This window comes from Tribolium castaneum, chromosome 1 (assembly GCF_031307605.1).
Source record: "Tribolium castaneum strain GA2 chromosome 1, icTriCast1.1, whole genome shotgun sequence".
In the NCBI taxonomy this organism is placed as follows: Eukaryota; Metazoa; Arthropoda; class Insecta; order Coleoptera; family Tenebrionidae; genus Tribolium; species Tribolium castaneum.
Genome location: NC_087394.1, coordinates 5,487,168 through 5,510,693, shown reverse-complemented (window position 1 = coordinate 5,510,693; position 23,526 = coordinate 5,487,168). Strand labels below are relative to the sequence as shown.

At 29.5% G+C, this 23,526-nt stretch overlaps 1 protein-coding gene across 2 annotated transcripts in view; it reads left to right on the top strand.

Annotated features, from left to right (window-relative positions):
• Eip78C (Ecdysone-induced protein 78C) overlaps positions 1–23,526 on the top strand; it is a 93,820-nt gene that overhangs the window by 62,755 nt on the left and 7,539 nt on the right. For both annotated transcript variants that reach the window (XM_064359243.1, XM_064359240.1), the window contains 3 exons: positions 7,077–7,218; positions 18,720–19,048; positions 23,312–23,497. In XM_064359243.1, the coding sequence (XP_064215313.1) occupies positions 7,077–7,218; positions 18,720–19,048; positions 23,312–23,497 (657 nt within the window). The remainder of the gene's footprint in view (positions 1–7,076; positions 7,219–18,719; positions 19,049–23,311; positions 23,498–23,526) is intronic.

Below are 23,526 nucleotides of genomic sequence, written 5' to 3'. Positions count from 1 at the left end.
ATCACGTAAAAAACCTAATTATGAATGCGGGACCGTTGCGCCGCCTTGTTCTGATTAAATCGTTACTCTAAACTGGTGTAACACGGAATAGGTGTGGCCGTAATTAATTATTATCTGCTAAAATCCTAGTTTCAAAAATTTCAATCCCTGAATTGAAACATCGGAAACCAATTAAATCGCCATTAGCTGCGGCTCATTACTTGCAAATTGTAAGCATCAAGGATTGACTGTTGTTGTATGTGTGGGTTTCGGGAACGTATCGATAATGAAGAAGCAGTCGTTAACGTAACGTATGGAGGAGAGAAATGACTGCTGTAAAGTGATTAATCCCTGGAAATGTATCTTGGTTTTTTGCAGCATGCGGGTATGGTAATGTGTACGTTCAGAATTGTAAATTTTATCAGCACACCGAAGAGATTAAAATCTTCTACGGGTACTTAAGCGGCGAATCATTTTTCATCATTCATGAACACGATGAAAAATGGGATTTTTGCCATTTTACGCTCCAATTTTGAATTTCAAATCCATCTCGAGCCAGATTCTATTAAAAGACCTATTTTTATCAAAAGCCCACCGAAAATATCTCAGTTTTTATAAAAATATTTACAAGTGGAAAGAACAAGTCTTATTAAAACCTGGGCCACAATTGAAGTTTTTTAATTTTTTTTACTAAAAGTTAAACTAAAAATAATTTTAAAATTTTTAAAATAATGCTAGGAAAGGCTAGGTAACAAACGACATCTTAGGAATTTTTTGCTCACAAAAAATGTTCATTTAAAAGAAGCAACTCAGTGAATTAACTATAGGATAAAAGTATACGTAAGTATGCAAAATTTCAGTTCATTCGGACAACAGGAACCCTTTCAAATTTGGCCCGGAAAATATGAAACAGACAGACAAACAACAAAGCAAGTTAAAATTAAAAATAGGCGACATTAAGTAAAGCTTTTTAAAATTTTCAATTTCAAATCTATCTCGAGCCAGATTTTATTAAAAGACCTATTTCTATCAAAAGCCCACCGAAAATATCTCAGTTTTTACAAAAATATTTCCAAGTGGAAAGAATAAGTCTTATTAAATCCTGGGCCATAATTGAACTTTCTTAAATTTTTTTACTAAAAGTTAAACTAAAAATAAATTTAAAATTTTTAAAATAATGCTAGAAAAGGCTAGGTAACAAACGACATCTTAGGAATTTTTTGCTCACAAAAAATGTTCATTTAAAAGGAGCAACTCAGTAAATTAACTATAGGACAAAAGTGTACGTAAGTATGCAAAATTTCAGTTCATTCGGACAACAGGAATCCTTTCAAATTTGCCCCGGAAAATATGAAACAGACAGACAAACAACAAAGCAAGTTAAATTTAAAAATAGGCGACATTAAGTAAAGCTTTTTAAAATTTTGAATTTCAAATCTATCTGGAGCCAGATTCTGTTAAAAGACCTATATCTATCAAAAGCCCACCGAAAATATCTCTGTTTTTACAAAAATATTTACAAGTGGAAAGAATAAGTTTTATTAAATCCTGGGCCACAATTGAAATTTTTAAATTTTTTTTACTAAAAGTTAAACTATAAATAAATTTAAAATTTTTAAAATAATGCTAGAAAAGGCTAGGTAACTAACGACATGTTAGGAATTTTTTGGCCACAAAAAATGTTCATTCAAAAGGAGCAACTCGGTAAATTAACTATAGGATAAAAGTATACGTAAGTATGCAAAATTTCAGTTCATTCGGACAACAAGAACCCTTTCAAATTTGGCCCGGAAAGTATGAAACAGACAGACAAACAACAAAGCAAGTTAAATTTAAAAATAGGCGACATTAAGTAAAGCTTTTTAAAGTTTTGAATTTCTAATCTATCCCGAGCCAGATTCTATTAAAAGACCTATTTCTATCAAAAGCCCACCGAAAATATCTCAGTTTTTACAAAAATATTTACAAGTGGAAAGAATAAGTCTTATTAAATCCTGGGCCACAATTGAAGTTTTTTAAATTTTTTTACTAAAAGTTAAACTAAAAATAAATTTAAAATTTTTAAAATAATGCTAGAAAAGGCTAGGTAACTAACGACATGTTAGGAATTTTTTGGCCACAAAAAATGTTCATTTAAAAGGAACAACTCAGTAAATTAACTATAGGATAAAAGTATACGTAAGTATGCAAAATTTCAGTTCATTCGGACAACAGGAACCATTTCAAATTTGGCCCGGAAAATATGAAACAGACAGACAAACAACAAAGCAAGTTGAATTTAAAAATAGGCGACATTAAGTAAAGCTTTTTAAAATTTAATTATCAACGATAAAAAAACAATGTGTGGTAAGCAAGATTCATCCTTGCTCGGAAGGAAATAAGATTAGTAACGACTTTCCATTAGAATTATGTGATTGCTGAAAACGTTAGAAGCTTTTGATTTGAATAGTTTTAGGAGAAAATTCATGAAAGGTTTTGGGAAAGTGTCGACAATCGTGAAATAATTATCACCATTTGTGATTGTTCTAGAAATAGTTTTGCAAAGGGAGCGACACTGCCAGGCTTGTAAATTATTCAAATCGTTATCCAATACGTCTGTAGACATGAGGCCAATATTTACTAATTCAGGACCAAGGCTTTGTAGACTATTTCTGTCCCTTATTTTATTTTCTGACTTGTATCTTAGTTTGATTTAATTGTTGAAAAAGCACCGTAAAAGAACCCACATTTCACGAATTTCCACGTAGAAATTATAACAAAGTGAAAAAATTGGATTTTATATCAATTCTCCTAATTTGGGCGAAATGAAAACAGTGGTCCATTAAAAACAAATAAGAAAAAAACAAAATAATTTTATTGCATAAAAGAAAAAAATTTCAGATGAAACAGATATTTTTGTAAATTTGCTGATGTAACTTTTTTGTTTTTTGTTTGTTTTTGTGTAAAAAATCCTTTTAATCTAGAAAATAATCTCTGTATCCAAAACATTATTGGAATATTTTTGTAAACATCGTCACAATCAGGCAGCTCATCATTACCAATACTTTTCTAATCAGTTAACATTTTTATTTTTATGCTATCTAATTTTTCCACAACTTTTAGAATTTTTTTAAAAGAACTTTATTCACAATTATTTGTCAATAACTTAAAATGAGAAGCCAACTGTTTCTAATCTTGTTTCGCTACTTATTAATATTTCAAAGTAAGTTTTGATAAAAAGTCAGTGATTTTTCAACGTTTAGTTTGATTAAAATACTTTTGTGTTTTTATTTGGGCTTAAGGCAGAAACTTCAGAATTATAACAGACAGCTTAAACTTAAAAATTAATTCAATATCATAACAATTCAATATTTGTATAAAATATTTTTTTTAATAATTTTATCTCTTTCAGTCTATTTTAGTAAAGTATGTTGCATACAAATGTTCCCATTTGTGTAATAATAGATAGTTTCTAGTGGAAATGAATCAAGTTTTCGAAAAACAAAATTCTCGATTGAGGCAATACACAAAAATTACAATAAAACTAAAAATAAAAAAATCTAAAATAGAATAATGTTTTAAATAATTCTTACTTAGGATACAAGTCGGTGTAGAAACTTAGGAAAAATTTAAGTTGTGTTAATTATCATTCACAATTTTAACAAAACTATGAAGCTTAGACAAACTTCCAATAAAACTAGTTCATTTTGAGTTTTTTGTTCACAAAACGTGCGTATGTTACATTTTAAAATCTACGGAATAGAATTACTGTGAATTAGCTCCCGTTCTAAAGTTTCCTTGTTATTTTCGAGCGCCGGTGTATAGAGAAGAATCTAATTACCGTTCCTTTGTGCATCGATCGACTATAAATGCATAAATTAAGTTTTCCAATTACTCCAACACAACACAACAATCTGTTTTAATCATCTAAAGATTATTTTTTTGCTAAAAAAGCTAGATTCCTAGGCATATAGATATTAGGCTGATTCTTTTACGACCTACATCAGAAATTTTTTTCACGTTTCAACAAAATTATTTCCAAATTGGTTGAACTATCAAAAATTGGCACTAACTTTGAAATTTTAAATGGTAACCATACATTTTTCTTGCATTTTTGTTTTGTCATAGTTTTAGACATATTTCAATTTTTTATTTTTATTTGCCTTCTAGAATTTTTAAAATTATCAACTGTCAAAATTTAAGGCTAGTATGATTTTTTTCAAAATATTTATAAAAACGGCTATAACTCAGTTCTTTCAAATGAAACAGCCCTACTTTCTTACCGAAAATCTAAAGAAAAAACATTTTACTCAATTCGAAAATTTCTAAGTTGGCGCCAATTTCTTATAATTTCGAAAGTTCAGGTATTTTGAAAATAATGTAGTTATTAACTTAGAATGGTCGATTTAGATTGTATACAAAATTTTAAAGCTCTAGCTACTCTAGAAGTTAAAAAGTTTCTAATCTACTCCCTAAAGGAATTACCCAGATAAAGTGAAGAATTTTAAAGTGAGAAACTCTTAACAAATTAATTTAACACACCACAAAAGTGGTTTAAAGTTTATTAGTCTCTGAAACTTGTTGAGTCTTATTTCCCTTAATTTTTTGCTTCTAGTCGATTATATTGTTTTCTTTTTTGCTAAAAAAAAGCTGAACGAAATAAAACTTTTGCTTACTTAACTACTGACTGCGCCAATTATGTTTCCAAAATACTATTCCAAAGTAAAGAAATATTTTTTTAATGTAGGTTAGATTAGAGTTCCTTTATTGGACGTCAAACCGAGCCAATTTTGTATTATGTGGATAAGGTATATATTTCTATCCTTTTTCATTAAAGTTTTTGTTAGTAACTTATGTCAGAGGTTTATGTCGAAAATAATTTCAATGTTATTCGGAAATAAAATTAACTAGACGCCCTCTGGTGATGACTTTTGAACTATGTCGAAAACAGTAAAGAAATTTTCGTAATGCCACATTTAACTGACATTTAATGAATTGTTCACCAATTTTGCGTGTATAGTATTAATTACTTACAATAGAAAGAATTACTTTAAAAGTACGTGGTGGTAAATACTAGCGTTGACTTTGGTTCTGTAGTTTTTCGTGGTATAAAGTGTTTATTGTTGGAACTTGAAAGTGGATAAAAAGTGAAAAATATTTAAATTTTGATTACAAAGTGTTATCAAACAGTTGTCTAATTAAAGATTATAAGTAATGGATCACAGCGAACACAAAGTTTGACTCAAGAAACCAATAAATTAGTGAAGTGTTATGAATTTTAGATTAGAATTTTCCACTGAAAAAATCATGAAATGCTGCGGTAAATCTACAAAGCTACAATAAAGATTAACAACTGCTGATACATTTAAACGTAAATTATGCCAAAAGGTAGGCTTTTCAATGTCTTTGTAATAAGTTTCCAATAAAGAAAGTGAACCAAACAGTCATTCGTTATTCGTGTTTTCCTCGTCATCTCTCATTTGTCAACATAAGTTTCTTGCATCAAAGATGCAATAATCATTCTGCATAGGCAATGTAATAATTGTGAAGCCCCAAAATTCATACGACGCTCAAAATATCTGAATAAACATTTTCCCGCCATTTATGGTTACTGTTTTCGACCTAGCTCAGTGGCGCCCCCAACGGTAATTTTACTTCCGAATAATTTTTGTCAAATACATAAAATGACATAATTTTACGTCAAACCAGGGACGTAAGACACGTAGAAATTTTAGGATCATTATTTAAAAAAAAAGAAAATAATTGAATACACTTACAAATATTAATGTTCAAATTTCTGAGATTTTTCGATATTTATTTTAATATTAAATACATAACTTAAAACATACTTCATTGCTAAAAATGCTTTTTTTAGTCTCAATTTTTAGTTAAACATCTCGTCCCAAAAATTGGTAATCAAAAACCCTTCATATTTCCCGTCGTCTTTTTAAATTTTCCAAAAAATAATATTGAAGGTCTTCTCGTGTGAAAAACGTAACAAAATCGTGAATTCCAATAACTTTATAATTTGTAACAGAATCTAAAGTTCACATAGATGCTAAAGGCGGCCAAGCAGCGACAAGTTCAACTTTCCTAAAAATTAGACCCAATTTTGGGTTCAAGTACCTACGTATTTTGTAAATTCATAGACAAATTCCCAAAATCTCATAGATTTTGTACATAATATTATTTAGACAATCCAAATCCAAATGCTTGTTAATAATAAACGTAAAACTTGGCAGGAAAGGTTCAATTTCTCTCTCTTTCATCGATGATTACCATTTCTTAAAGTTAAGGGAAAAATTTTTGTGATAAAGAGTTTAGACGTAAAATTCTTGTACTTACAAATAAATCTCTTTTAAAATTTGTTCATATCAAGAAAAACAGTGTATTGTTAGTCTAAACTATTTCTAAACGCAGCTAGTCGACGAAATATGTAAACATTTTTTTGACAAATTTATTTGATTTTTTGCCAAATTTGAAGTGTAACACAACTGATTTCTATCCCAATTTGTTTTTTTATACATTCCAACGGACGTATATGAAACAAAATTTCGAAAATTGACATCAGTGTCGCAACTCTCCCAATATGGGAGCTCTAGGTTTGATATATTATTTATTTGAACAAGAAATAAAAAAGATATTCGTTGGGAGATGAGAATATTTTTGTTTGAATAATTTTTCCAAATGATAATTTTCATTTACTCTCTTGCTGTCATATAAAAGTAAACTAAACTTCCAAATGATATTCTGAGAGCATCACAAGGATATCCTTATTTTTGTGTCTTTGGCTCCAAGCCGCTGATATTTATTGATAATGTTATCATAATGAATCAGTGGCACCAACATACGAATAAGATTCTTTGCTTCAATCCGGCAAAAGTAGTAATGTAATCGATACCCTTTCGTTTCTCCAAACTAACGGTCATCCGTTCGATCTCTTCCGCTTTTGCGAAACTTGTTTTTGCGCGCGTTCCTAGACCGGCCGTTCATCGCAAGTTACACAAGTCAAAGAAGGAGTTCGAAGAACAGATGCCAGAGAAAAACAACACCGACACAAACACACCTCCCGTTTCCTGTTATATAAAACTTTCAACTAATTGTTCGTTTTGTTTCAGGGATTCTTCAGGAGGAGCATCCAGAAACAAATCGAGTACCGGTGTTTGCGTGACGGCAAATGTCTCGTTATACGACTCAATCGGAATCGATGTCAGTACTGTAGGTTCAAAAAATGCCTCTCCGTTGGAATGTCCAGGGATTGTGAGTACAATAATGAAGACGATTTATTGCTTTGTGGCAAACACGAGAACTTTATAACGATATCTTCACTTTCTTCAATCGCCAACACCTACTTTCTGCGCCAATTATCAACCATTGCACCTGATACCGAAATTTTCAAAATAATTTTTCAGATATTTATTTGAAAGTTCGTACTCATCCATAATACGTTACGTTCTGCTCAATGAAAATATTTTCAAGATGGCGGCACTTCCGGTTGTACCGGAAGTCGCTATCAACTTTCTTATTCAAATGGAAAGCTATGTTTTTCACTGCGTTTTTGGATTAGTTGACTTATTTTAAGGCCGTTTTTATCAGCTTTCCCTATACCTAAGTTTAACCGTTTTCGAGATATTTAAGATTTTTTGAAAATTTTTGGATTTGCACCTGTGACTTAAAAAATCGGTAACTCCCTTAGTTTTGAAGATTTAGAAATCATATTAGGAGAATTAAAAGAAACAGTTTATACCTATTCTCCAGAGTGTTCAAAATTGGAAAAGTGGTTAACAAACCCAAAAATTTTAAGCTTAATTTTGGACAATTTCAAGTACCCATGACTTAATTTTTACAAATGGGATGTCCCAATTTTTATTCTACTAGAGGGGGGAGATTTTTTTTGCATCGATTTGTATTAGCATTCCCTATACCTATCTGTGATAATTTTCAAGTTATTTGAAGTTTTTTTGAGATTGTAGAAAATTTCTAACTAACCACAACTATTTTTGCATAGTTGTCCATAAATACGTTTCTCATTAAACAAACGACAAACTCTGTTTAAAATTGTGTTGTCCGTCCTGTGAAAACAAAATAAATTCATTGGTTGGTTTAAAAAAATTTAATTTCTCACATTTTTTCTCTCGTTTCCATGGCAACCGATGAGAAAAAGCCTATGGCTAGTGAATTTCTCTACAACTGTTGAATATTTTTTGAAGAGTATTTTTAGTCTTTGGTTGTTTAGAAAATAGAAATCGGTTAGTAAATTGATTAGTAATAATACTATTTCATCTTTATAACTTTTGCTGTCCCGTCCGTTATCGCAAACATAAAATATTGTTTTTATTTCTTACGTTGTTAAACAAAACCAAGAATTTTTATTTTCCACTGTCTAATTTTAATATTGTTAGAGGCTTCAATAATTAAAACCTTCTGAATAAATTTTTTAGAGCTATTTTTTCACACAAGATTTTTTTGTCCCGTCCGTCATGAGTAAAGAAAATAAATTAATCAGAAGTCATTGCCTTATTCTTTGATTCGAAAGTTTCAACTTCTTGTTGGATTTCCTTGGCGTGGAAAATCGAAAGTTTCAAGTTTCAACAATAATCTTTATAACTTTTGCTGTCCCGTCCGTTATCGCAAACATAAAATATTGTTTTTATTTCTTACGTTGTTAAACAAAACCAAGAATTTTTAATTTCTACTGCCTAATTTCAATATTGTTAGAGGCTTCAATAACTAAAACCTCTCTGAATAAATTTTTTAGAGCTATTTTTTCACACAAGATTTTTTTTGTCCCGTCCGTCATGTGTAAAGAAAAAGTAAATTAATCAGAAGTCGTTACACATTGCCTTATTCTTTGATTCGAAAGTTTCAAGTTTCAGCAATAATCTTTATAACTTTTGCTGTCCCGTCCGTTATCGCAAACATAAAATATTGTTTTTATTTCTTAGGTTGTTAAACAAAACAAAGAATTTTTAATTTCCACTGTCTAATTTTAATATTGTTAGAGGCTTCAATAATTAAAACCACTCTGAATACATTTTTTAGAGCTATTTTTTCACACAAGATTTTTTTTGTCCCGTCCGTCATGTGTAAAGAAAAAGTAAATTAATCAGAGGTTGTTACACATTGCCTTATTCTTTGATTCGAAAGTTTCAAGTTTCAACAATGATCTTTATAACTTTTGCTGTCCCGTCCGTTATCGCAAACATAAAATATTGTTTTTATTTCTTACGTTGTTAAACAAAACCAAGAATTTTTAATTTCTACTATCTAATATTAATATTGTTAGAGGCTTCAATAATTAAAACCTCTCTGAATAAATTTTTTAGAGCTATTTTTTCACATAAGATTTTTTTGGTCCCGTCCGTCATGTGTAAAGAAAAAGTAAATTAATCAGAGGTCGTTACACATTGCGTTATTCTTCGATTCGAAAGTTTCAAGTTTCAACAATGATCTTTATAACTTTTGCTGTCCCGTCCGTTATCGCAAACATAAAATATTGTTTTTATTTCTTACGTTGTTAAACAAAACCAAGAATTTTTAATTTCCACTGTCTAATTTTAATATTGTTAGAGGCTTCAATAATTAAAACCTCTCTGAATAAATTTTATAGAGCTATTTTTTCACACAAGATTTTTTTGTCCCGTCCGTCATGTGTAAAGAAAAAGTAAATTAATCAGAGGTCGTTACACATTGCCTTATTCTTCGATTCGAAAGTTTCAAGTTTCAACAATGATCTTTATAACTTTTGCTGTCCCGTCCGTTATCGCTAACATAAAATATTGTTTTTATTTCTTACGTTGTTAAACAAAACCAAGAATTTTTAATTTCTACTGTCTAATTTTAATATTGTTAGAGGCTTCAATAATTAAAACCTCTCTGAATAAATTTTTTAGAGCTTTTTTTTTACACAAAATTTTTTTTGTCCCGTCCGTCATGTGTAAAGAAAAAGTAAATTAATCAGAGGTCGTTACACATTGCCTTATTCTTCGATTCGAAAGTGTCAAGTTTCAACAATGATCTTTATAACTTTTGCTGTCCCGTCCGTTATCGCAAACATAAAATATTGTTTTTATTCCTTACATTGTTAAACAAAACCAAGAATTTTTAATTTCCACTGTCTAATTTTAATATTGTTAGAGGCTTCAATAATTAAAAACTCTCTGAATAAATTTTTTAGAGCTATTTTCTCACACAAGATTTTTTTTGTCCCGTCCGTCATGTGTAAAGAAAAAGTAAATTAATCAGAAGTCCTTACACATTGCCTTATTCTTGGATTCGAAAGTTTCAAGTTTCAACAATGATCTTTATAACTTTTGCTGTCCCGTCCGTTATCGCAAACATAAAATATTGTTTTTATTTCTTACGTTGTTAAACAAAACCAAGAATTTTTTATTTCTACTGTCTAATTTTAATATTGTTAGAGGCTTCAATAATTAAAACCTCTCTGAATAAATTTTTTAGAGCTATTTTTTCACACAAGATTTTTTTTGTCCCGTCCGTCATGTGTAAAGAAAAAGTAAATTAATCAGAAGTCGTTACACATTGCCTTATTCTTTGATTCGAAAGTTTCAAGTTTCAACAATGATCTTTATAACTTTTGCTGTCCCGTCCGTTATCGCAAACATAAAATATTGATTTTATTTCTTACGTTGTTAAACAAAACCAAGAATTTTTAATTTCCACTGTCTAATTTTAATATTGTTAGAGGCTTCAATAATTAAAACCTCTCTGAATAAATTTTTTAGAGCTATTTTCTCACACAAGATTTTTTTTGTCCCGTCCGTCATGTGTAAAGAAAAAGTAAATTAATCAGAAGTCGTTACACATTGCCTTATTCTTTGATTCGAAAGTTTCAAGTTTTAACAATGATCTTTATAACTTTTGCTGTCCCGTCCGTTATCGCAAACATAAAATATTGTTTTTATTTCCCACGTTGTGAAACAAAACCAAGAATTTTTAATTTCCACTGTCTAATTTTAATATTGTTAGAGGCTTCAATAATTAAAACCTCTCTAAATAAATTTTTTAGAGCTATTTTTTCACACAAATTTTTTTTTGTCCCGTCCGTCATGTGTAAAGAAAAAGTAAATTAATCAGAGGTCGTTACACATTGCCTTATTCTTCAATTCGAAAGTTTCAAGTTTCAACAATGATCTTTATAACTTTTGCTGTCCCGTCCGTTATCGCAAACATAAAATATTGTTTTTATTTCCCACGTTGTGAAACAAAACCAAGAATTTTTAATTTCCACTGTCTAATTTTAATATTGTTAGAGGCTTCAATAATTAAAACCTCTCTAAATAAATTTTTTAGAGCTATTTTTTCACACAAAATTTTTTTTGTCCCGTCCGTCATGTGTAAAGAAAAAGTAAATTAATCAGAGGTCGTTACACATTGCCTTATTCTTCAATTCGAAAGTTTCAAGTTTCAGCAGTGAGATTTTTTTTGTGTCCCGTCCGTCATCTATTTGTATTTCTTTTTCTTGCTCGTATTTTAAGCTTAAAAAATATGGCTCCAGTTATAGGTTGCAAACAGTTTGACTGTTCCTAAGTTCCGAGAAAGAAAAATTCATAAAAACTGAAAAAAACAATGTAAAAATTTGGCCTGTTAAGCAATTTTCAGCGAGAGTGAATGTGATAATTTTTCAGCGCGCGATTATAATCTAAGGAAGCCTCATACATCATAATAAAAGCGACATGACAGTCCACAATAAACTACAATCGAAAAGTAGCAACCCAATGAATAATTCAACGAAATTACGCTGTGTTGTTTGGAACGAGAACATTTTGATGGTTGCTTGACATTGTCAGATTTTTTTGTTATGCGTAATCAATTAATTTGTATTCTGCTGACGGGACATGAATTACGACACGTCTTTGGGATATTGTACGTTTGTCTAATTCACGGAAAAGATTTGCTGAAACGTAATCAATTATGTAATGGAATAAATCATAAATTTATTGACGTCAATCGAATCGCAATTTTGGTGGAGGTGCCGGGTTAGGAAATTATGCAAAAGTGTTCAGTTATTGACGTTTTATTCACTTTGGCAGGAATCACCTCAAATTATGGAAATTATTTCAGTTTTATTTCGAATATTTCAAATTCGTAATTTGGTATAATTTTATTTTAATTTTGCCAATGCAACGAATTGTAGATATGTGTGAATAAGTTTTCGGGCAAACGCACCCACAACTCGTTTTTTCCAATAGAATCGATAAAGTTTTCCAATTGAATGCGTTTCCAACATCATCAAAGAAATTTAAAAGTATTACCGGAAAAATGTATAAGATATTGGTCACAACTTCAAAGGAATATTTTATTTTATTTCGGTCTGGGAGAATTTATTTTTTTGAGTTTGCAACTGGATGTATTGAACTCATTACAAACTGCTAAATGCTAATGCATTTGTCACAGTAATGTCGACCCGTCTCAAGGCCACAATGTTGCATATGCCATGTTTTAAAGCAGTGTAGATTACAAAACGAGATAAATTTGTCGCTTGAATACTTCAACAATAATTCTGACTTAATTGACATTTATCATAGCTCTGATCATAAATTAGTAGAAGTGCAAAATATCAAATAACAATATTTTTCTCGTGCCCCACGTTGGGCGCCAATTAATACAGTAGAACCTGCTTATACCGAACTTCCGGATATAACGAACTAAATTTGACTTAAACAATATTTCGTTTATAATTAACTTTTCACCAAATTTTGAGGAATATATTGATAATGACAAAAAAATCAGTGCAAAATTTTTACGTTTTTAATTTTTTTTATGGGAGGACTTGTTTTTCTGTGGTTGTTTTTGTTAATTTTAACTCAATGTAAATAAAAGACCTACTTTTTTGCATTTTTGCCATTTTTATTGCTCTTACCACTAGCACCTTTCCGGTGGGGAGTGAGTTCTGATATACACTGTATATCTCAGAAAATATAAATATTCGGATAATGCAGGTTGAGTTCACTTCTTTTGGACAATAGCGCTCTTATCACCCTTTACAATATTTGTACAACTATAAAATTCACACAGCATCCCAAAAAGTTCATGTTTTTTACAATAGATTTTTATTTATTTCATCTTATTTTATATGTAAAGTTCAAATAACTGCTTATACCGCTTATAGAGCACTTCAGATATAACGAACTGATTTTGATTTATTTTCGGACTCCACTGTAATAGGTTTTTCCTCGCCCCACGTTGGGCGCCAGTGGAACCTGCTTATACCGAACTTCCGGATATAACGAACTAAATTTGACTTAAACAATTTTTGGTTTATAACGAACTTTTCATCGAATTTTGAGAAATATATTGATAATGACCAAAAAAATCGGTGTAAAATTTTTACGTTTTTAAATTTTTTTTGGGGGGACTTGTTTTTCTGTAGTTGTTTTTGCCAATTTTAACTCAACGTAATAGATTTCGAAGAATTATGTTCTGAGACCAGATTGATTTAAAATTTTTGTTGGTCCCAAATTTATTAGCCGACCAACTCTATATCTCGGAAAATATAAATATTTGGATAATGCAAGTTGAGTTATTTTCATTTCTTTTGGACAGTGGCTCTATTATCACCCTTTACAATATTTGCACAACTATAAAATCTACACAGTATACATATTACTATTTCCCAAAAGATATATGTTTTTTTACAATAGATTCTTATTTATTTCGTCTAATTTCATATGTATAGTTAAAATAACTGCTACCAATTTACCGCCTATTGCGCACTTCAGATATAACGAACTGATTTTGATGTATTTTCGGACTCCACTGTAATAGGTTTTTCCCCGCCCCACGTTAGGCGCCAGTTAATACAGTGGAACCTGCTTATAACGAACTTCCGGATATAACGAACTAAATTTGACTTAGACAATTTTTCATTTATAACGAACTTTTCACCGAATTTTTTAGATTATATTGATAATGACGAAAAATAATCGATGCAAAATTTTTACGTTTTTCTAATTTTTTTATGGGAGGACTTGTTTTTCTGTGGTTGCTTTTGCCAATTTTAACTCAATGTAATAGATTTCGAAGAATTATGTTCTGAGACCAGATTGATTTAAAATTTTTGTTGGTCCCAAATTTATTAGCCGACCAACTCTATATCTCGGAAAATATAAATATTCGGATAATGCAAGTTGAGTTATTTTCATTTCTTTTGGACAGTGGCTCAATTATCACCCTTTACAATATTTGCACAACTATAAAATCTACACAGTATACATATTACTATTTCCCAAAAGATATATGTTTTTTTTACAATAGATTCTTATTTATTTCGTCTAATTTCATATGTAAAGTTATAATAACTGCTACCAATTTACCGCCTATAGCGCACTTCAGATATAACGAACTGATTTTGATGTATTTTCGGACTCCACCGTAATAGGTTTTCCCCGCCCCACGTTGGGCGCCAGTTAATACAGTGGAACCTGCTTATAACGAACTTCCGGATATAACGAACTAAATTTGACTTAGACAATTTTTCATTTATAACGAACTTTTCACCGAATTTTTTGGATTATATTGATAATGACGAAAAAAAATCGATGCAAAATTTTTACGTTTTTATCATTTTTTTATGGGAGGACTTGTTTTTCTGTGGTTGCTTTTGCCAATTTTAACTCAATGTAATAGATTTCGAAGAATTATGTTCTGAGACCAGATTGATTTAAAATTTTTGTTGGTCCCAAATTTATTAGCCGACCAACTCTATATCTCGGAAAATATAAATATTCGGATAATGCAGGTTGAGTTATTTTCATTTCTTTTGGACAGTGGCTCTATTATCACCCTTTACAATATTTGCACAACAAAAAATCTACACAGTATACATATTACTATTTCCCAAAAGATAAGTGTTTTTTTTTACAATAGATTCTTATTTATTTCGTCTAATTTCAATGTAAAGTTAAAATAATTGCTAACAATTTACCGCCTATAGCAAACTTCAGATATAACGAACTGATTTTGATGTATTTTCGGACTTCATTATAATAGGTTTTTGCCTGCCCCACGTTGGGCGCCAATATTTATTGGGACAACAGTTGATTATTTTTGCTCAAATCGAACAAACCAGTACGAGGAAATAAAATGATTTCACGAAATAATATTTTGCATTCATGTTTGGTCGAACGAACCAATTAGGTTTAGTTTGGTGCGAGCGAAGAGGAAGAAATAGTCCGTCGCTATCTTAAGGATGGTAAAATACAAACAAGACATCACCATAACCCAGCCACAAAAAATAAAACTCGAACCTAGATTTTCTATTGTAAGACATCCTGAATAATCAAGTCGCACAATAGCCAATGGACGTACGTTGTAAGATGTCTTGTTTGTTGAACCAGCTTTTTTATGATTACCTGGTCTTTGTGACAAGTCTTATTTATTATTCGACTTAGTACCTAGTAGTAGCAGATAATACAACCCACAACTCCTCAGCATACATTTACAGTGGTAATAACAAAATATGTTCATTCGTAACGAAGTCTAAAACTTTTAAAATCATTTGATAAGGAGTTCATTTTTTCCGAAATATTAGGACATTTTTAAAGTGAAATATTTAATTAACACCCACTCCAATAGATGAACATTTTTTAATAAAAATAGAAATTTTAAATACAAACGGAAACAAGTCAAGATTATTTCCTTGTTACCACTAATCTCTTCTTGGAAGTTGTGGCAATTTAATATTATTTATCAATTTTAAACTCAATTTCGAGCTTCAAACTTAAACATCCTCTACCTCCTTTTTATTCATTTTTTATTTCAATCATTTGCTTCTATGTCAATCATTTTTTTACATTCACTATTTTATTATTTTGTTTTTTGAGTTATGTTTATTGTTTGTTGCGTCAAAGTTTACAATTTATCGGTTTAAGAACATGCTACACCGATTTTTTTCGTTTTATATTTAATTTTACAGACTGTAATTGTACAAACTGTGGCGTCATCTCAGTTACATTATTATTTTTAATGTCAGAAGTATATTTTAAAACATTCTTACGTAGATTTATTTTGACAATATCGTGAATATTTCTGAAAAATCGATTGTTGTTATAACTATGTAGGATAGTATACAGGATGATTAAAAAATTAACTTTTTTTCGATATGTTTTTGATTAATAACAGATTAATAATTTTAATAGTATACATACTTTAAATAAAATTTTTGACTTTTCAACTGGAACTAATTCAAACCTTTAAAAATCAATAATATAATTTTAACAAAAAAAATTTTCTATAAAAAGTGAGGATTTTTCTGAGGAATACGACCCCTGCAAAGGGTGAAACAAACAAATAAGAAGCATTGATTTTTTATTTTTAAACCTTTTAGTTTCCAAAACATGTAATGATGAATGATAAATACCTACATATAAAGCCTTTGTTTTGAAAAGTTTTTTTTTTGGTTTTTACATGTAGTCTGGATGACAATACAATGTAGTTTAAATAATAACCTACAAACAATATTAAGATCTGATTTTGGAATTATAATACGAAGGAAAGTCACGTTAAAAAGTCACTCAAAAACGTGTCTTCACACTCCCACTTCCGAGGGTCCTAAGTTTCGATAGGACACGAGTTATAATGTCAATTGGCATCATTTTGTAGGTCCTTTTTGAGATTTTATTTATTTATTGCCGCATATTTATGAATAACTCTGCTCGAAAATATGGACAAAACAAAATATTTTCAGAACGGTTTTCACAGAGCATCTTGAAATTTGTAAAACAGTTAAAAGTGTTTAAATTCTATCATCTGAAATCCTTTTTAATTTCCTGTTATCATTTGTTTTGAAAATACAAGGCTAACATGATTTTTTTAATAGCAGGCAGGTTCAAATTGAATAAATTTTAAAAGAACATTTTTTCCGAATTCGGTAATGTAATATACAAAGTGCTCAAAAACTGGCGCACCAAATCAGTGGTGTGCTTACATATAAAGATAAAAATAATTAAAAAATTCTTTGTATTAAAGTTAAATGATATGTGTCTAACAGTCGTGATCGCAATAGAATTTGATCAACAATATAAATAAATTATTTTTGAAAGGGTTTCCTAGGAAATAATTCACATCTACACATTGTGATTTTTTTGATGAATTTTATTTTTTTTTTTAATTCAAAGAACTGCTAAACTCGGATAGATAATTCAAAAAATAATTATTCATTGTTTGTTAGGGAACGATTACTTAGTTTGAAACATAAAAACAATAAAAAATAATGAAAAGTGAAGAAATTAACACAATAAGTTTGTAGCCCCAGATTTTTTTAAATATGACTTTTTTTTTAACTTTTTTTCAACATTTTCCCCGTAATCTATACTTGCTTCTCAATAGCGTACCGTTGAGTTGGTGCGCCAGTTTTTGAGCACCCTGTATACCCACCTTTATTTTTCAGTTTCGATAAGACACGAGTTATGATGTCAATTAGTATTACTTTATCGGTCCTCATTTTTGAGGTTCATTTATTGCCGCATATTTATGAATAACCCTGTAGAATAATATGGAATCTGTCAGTAGTACTGAGCTTTGTTTTAATTATTTGCAACAACCAACATCATATTCTCCACGTTCATTTTTTTGACGTTCTCTAGTTGAATATTTAAAAAGATTATTTCTTTCTGCCTTTTTTGCAAATATGAAGCTCTCAATGTAACAAGTTTCTTCCCGAAAGTTATTATTTACGCTTTTTCGCGAAACCAAATGTTCACAAAAAAAAACACTCACACACTCGTATTTAATACAGTATTTAAATGCATTCTTTGTGTATTTAATTTTAATTATTGAAATTTAACTGTAAGCATTTTTTTCTATTTGTACACATTTGAGTTAGTGACTTTCCCTTCAGGTTTGCTAAGGAAAAAACTAAGTCCCTATCTCACACAAATAATAATAACATGTGAAAGTTTCAATATTACAATATGTCCCAATAAGCTAAAATTTTGCAGACACACGAATTTCGATGACATAGTTTCATAATATTCGTAAAAAATAATCATTTCCTAGTAAATATTTACGTGTTTTTTACACATTTTTATTTTATTTCGGAGTCATAAAAGCATATTTCATCATTTTTTTGGTTTTAGTACAGTGCAGTTTTTGTAAATTTCATTTCATTTATTTTTCATTGATTTATTTATGTTTCTGTTCATTTTTTTCTTAGCTAGTAAGGGGATTTAGTTCGCCTCCGAAGTTGTATTCACATTTCAAATAAAGACGGATTATCATTATTATTATTAACTTTCAAGACTGAAGTGTTTGTTAAAATTTTTTATTTAACTTGCTTGGTTATCTGTAAGGGTTCTGGTTATCCGAACAAGCTGGAATTTTGCATACACATACGTCATCTCCGTTGCAATATATTTAATATAGGCATTTAGTTCAAATAATAATTTGAACATAGATATAATGCCTGAAGGTTTCAATATCGCTAATTGGTATATTCCCTGTTTCCGAATGAGCTGAAATTTTGCATGCTTACGTAATTTCCATGATTTTAATTAAAATACTACGGACATTCAACCAACTCTAGTCGATCGAGTAGTAGGAAAGTAAATAATAGCTAAAGTAGTTTAAAAAAAAAACGTTTTTTGTAATACCTAATTTTTCAAACTCACTGTCACAACGTCCACTCTCTGGTGTAATTTTTGCTAAAATAATCACCTAGTGTAATATAACTAATAAGTCGTTCAATGATCGGTCGAAACAGTTAAATTGAAATTGATTATTTTTTTTAATTTTTTTTTCAGCTGTGCGGTACGGCCGCGTTCCGAAACGTTCCCGCGAACGCAGCACCGAGGAGTCCTCCCGTGTGACCACCACCGACGCCGACCAATCCGACTCCGAAACGAAGCAATTGGCCGTTTACGACGTCATCCTCACCGTGTCGCAAGCCCACCACGCCAATTGCGGCTACACCGAGGAGCACACCCGCAACCTGGTGCGCAAACCGGTGGTGGTGCCGCCGTCCAGTCCCGCCGACAGCGAGGTGGCCTCCTCGACGGCCGAAGCCCTCGAACAGGAAAGGTGTTGGCTGTGGCAGCAGTTTGCCGCCAACATTACGCCGAGCGTCCAAAGGGTAATAACAATAATATTTAAAAAATTCTTAAATTAATTATATTATATAATAATTATTATATCATTAATATATATAATATATACTTATTATATAATAGTTATTAAGGGGAACTCGACCGCTTGAGAATATACTCTAAGGACTTCAAAACGTTTTAATATTTTTATTATTTAGTTTATTTAAGTATTTGAAAGAGAATATTTTTTACACGGGATAACTGTGACAAAATAACTATATATATATTATTAATAAATGAGTTAAATGTAGGCCACATTACACGAGAATTTTTTAGAACGTTTTTTATTAACAATAATATTTAAAAAATTCTTAAATTAATTATATTATATAATAATTATTATATCATTAATATATATAATATAATTATATAATATATATAATATGTAAGTATTATATAGTTAATATATACAATATATACTTATTATATAATAGTTATTAAGGGGAACTCGACCGCTTGAGAATATACTCTAAGGACTTCAAAACGTTTTGATATTTTTATTATTTAGTTTATTTACAGTATTTGAAAGAGAATATTTTTTACACGGGATAAATGTCACAAAATAACTATATATATTATTAATAAATGAGTTAAATGTAGGCCACATTACACGAGAATTTTTTAGAACGTTTTTTATTAACAATAATATTTAAAAAATACTTAAATTAATTATATTATATAATAATTATTATATAGTTAATATATACAATATATACTTATTATATAATAGTTATTAAGGGGAACTCGACCGCTTGAGAATATACTCTAAGGACTTCAAAACGTGTTAATATTTTTATTATTTAGTTTATTTACAGTATTTGAAAGAGAATATATTTTGCACGGGATAAATGTGACAAAATAACTATATATATTATTAATAAATGAGTTAAATGTAGGCCACATTACACGAGAATTTTTAGAACGTTTTTTAATAACAATAATATTTAAAAAAATACTTAAATTAATTATATTATATAATAATTATTATATCATTAATATATATAAAATATAATTACATAATATATATATATATATAATATGTAATTATTATATAGTTAATATATATAATATATACTTATTATATAATAGTTATTAAGGGGATACTCGACCGCTTGAGAATATACTCTAAGGACTTCAAAACGTGTTAAATTTTTATTATTTGGTTTATTTACAGTATTTGAAAGAGAATATTTTTTACACGGGATAAATGTGACAAAATAACAATATATATTATTAATAAATGAGTTAAATGTAGGCCACATTACACGAGAATTTTTTAGAACGTTTTTAATTAACAATAATATTTAAAAAATACTTAAATTGATTATATTATATAATAATTATATAAATAGTTAATATATATATATTATATAATAGTTATTAAGGGGATACTCGACCGCTTGAGAATATACTCTAAGGACTTCAAAACGTGTTAATATTTTTATTATTTAATTTATTTACAGTATTTGAAAGAGAATATTTTTTACACGGGATAAATGTGACAAAATAACAATGTATATTATTAATAAATGAGTTAAATGTAGGCCACATCACACGAGAATTTTTTAGAACGTGAGCAATGAGCGCAGTGAGTGAATTAAATACTATACTTTATCTACAAATGCATTATTCAGTGATTACATTACCACCATACGCATATTATTTTTTTTAACTATTTAAGTTTGTTTTATTTTTTTGTTTTCAGTTAAACTCTTTGTCGAAGTAAGATATCAAAACTATCAGAGAAACAAAATTATTATCATCAAAGATAAATAAAAACGTCAATAAAAGTATTTTGTCCGTATATTAAAAAATTCACACTGCATGTACACTGAAACAGTTTAACATTAATAACTTATGCACTCTTTGATGATTATAATGCCTGCAGTATTCTACAATTCTACAACTATTTACGAGTACGTTGAAAGGATAGTAGCACTACCTTTCCCTACTGTTCCCTTTTCTACAAAAGCTTAAATATCATACTAAAAAAATAAAATAAAGTATTATTTGAAAATGCAAACTCTTAAAAGTATGTACAAGTGTAATTGATAAGTACATTTATTTCGAACATATTCATATTTTATTAAAATTTAATTAATTGAATAATTGAACATTATTTATCCAATCAAAAACATAGTTTGGTTTAACATTGCATCAATTAATCAGAAAATACAGTCCATATTCAAATTTTTGGTCCTTCGAGCCGGATTTTTCGCATAACCTTGCCAATTCAGCAATTGGTTTTTACGCGACAGTTTGAGACAATACTCGTTTATGTCCGGTTTCACAGTCATTTCCGGCTTCAAAGGCGACAAAAGGAAACGCTTCTGCAGAAAAAACGCCTTCATACTCCTATAAAAAAAATTAGTGGTGATTACGTGTTAGTTTGTCTAAAAAAAAAGGTCTGGTGTGGAAGGTGAATTAAAAAATATAATGAATAAAATAAATTTGAGGCAGATAACTACTGATAATAGATCTGAAAAAAAATATTTATGTCAACTTAGGGTAAGGTGGGGCAGCTTCGGACGACTTTTTCTTGGAACCCTTTGAAAGTTATTGAATTTGATATGAAAAAAAAAAGAAAATCATAACGATTCAATAATAATTTTGGAAGGTTTAGGTAACTTTGCAACGTCAGCTCGGATTTTTTCAGAAAAATGTTTAGTTTCCATTGTTCAAGAAATTATTATTCAATTTTTTTGCCCTGATTTACAGGTTACAGGTTTACAGGTTATCATGTAGAGAATTAAACCAGCTTTTAAATGTATTCGGATATTTGTGCAAAGAATAATAAATAAAAAAAAACATCCAAAAAAAAGCATGAAAGAGTTTGAGCACAAATTAGTCTACAAAAATGCAATTTCGCTTCAGTGGGCTTTTAACTTTCAGACACATATCATATATTCATTGTTTCGAACAACTTTACTAATTTGTGATTGCCTAAGCTTATCTGAAAAACAAATCAAACTTACAGTCGAACTTTTAATAGTCACCTTAGGTAACTCGAATTTTTTTATAAGTCGCAATCTCTTTTGTCGAATCCTGGACCGTAATTTGCCTTTTGAAGTATTTTTTTTTTCTCCACATAATGCGACAATTTTTTACGTATTTTTTACATAAAAAAATATTCAAGTATTGGCAGTTTTTGAATTACACCAAACACATACAAACAAAATATTTTGGCAGCATACTTTTTGTTTGAAAAATATGTGTATTTCTGGTAAACTGCTTATTAAAATATTGACTGAATCAAAAATAACGCACAAAATTCGTATTTTTCGTTGTGGGCCATTTTTCAAAAAAATCCTTTAGTCGATTTTATTTTTTTAAACGTATATTGACATTCATATTGGCGTTTTTTGACGTCATTTTTTTAATCACAACTGACATTTTTATTTATTGTTTTCTACTGTACACATCTTTAACTTTCTGGTAATAATTAAGAAAAAAAAAATAAAAATAAACATTTATCTCAAATTTTTAAAACAATGTAAATTAAACAGTTCTTTTTTTCAATCTGTTGTGGGTATGGAATCAAGAAGTTCTTATTAATAATAATAATATTTCGCAAATTATTATTAATATTACGAAGAAAATGAACATGTACGTAAAAAAAAGAAGGTACCTACCTAATTTTTTTTTGACGACACTCACTGAATCCAAATGTTAGAATTATTTTATGCAACTCGAACTAAAATTTAATTGATATTTTTTATGAATGGAAGGCCTCATTAAAAATTTTCAGTGGACGAAATGACATTTACATAAGATTTTTTTTAACTTGAGATACATTTAGTTTTTTCTGGACGTTTGGACCAAAATTAGAACAAAACAACGAAAATCTAAACATGTCCTGGTTAAATAAATAATGACATTATTATACGTAGAAGCTCAAGTTATTTTTCGTACAGATATTATATTTTATTCTAAAAATAGTTTTATAAGTACTATAACACCACTGATTTTTAATTAATATTTTTTTTCTGTGACTTTTGCCTCTGGAACGTTTTTTCTTTGTTTTCTCCACAGAATAATTAATTCAATGCACTTATTTTCAATAAAAAAATAATATAAAACCAACTGGTATCCTTTTGTATTAATTACACTCCAATATTATTTTTTAACTTAGATTTACTACTTTATGTAATGTAAAAGTTTTTTTTTGCTCGAGAGCCCCTTAAGACACTCATACTCGTTACGACACTCGCCTCCGGCTCGTGTCCTAATACATTATTTTAAAATGTCAGGTGGTGGAGTTCGCGAAGCGGGTGCCAGGCTTCTGCGACCTGGGGCAGGACGACCAGTTGATACTCATTAAAATAGGTTTCTTCGAGATTTGGTTGAGTCACGTGGCGAGACTTACTAGCAATACGGTGATGATGTTCGACGATGGGACGACGGTGACACGCCAACAGCTGGAGATTATGTATGATGTGAGTTTGTGGTGGGGTTTGGAGGAAGG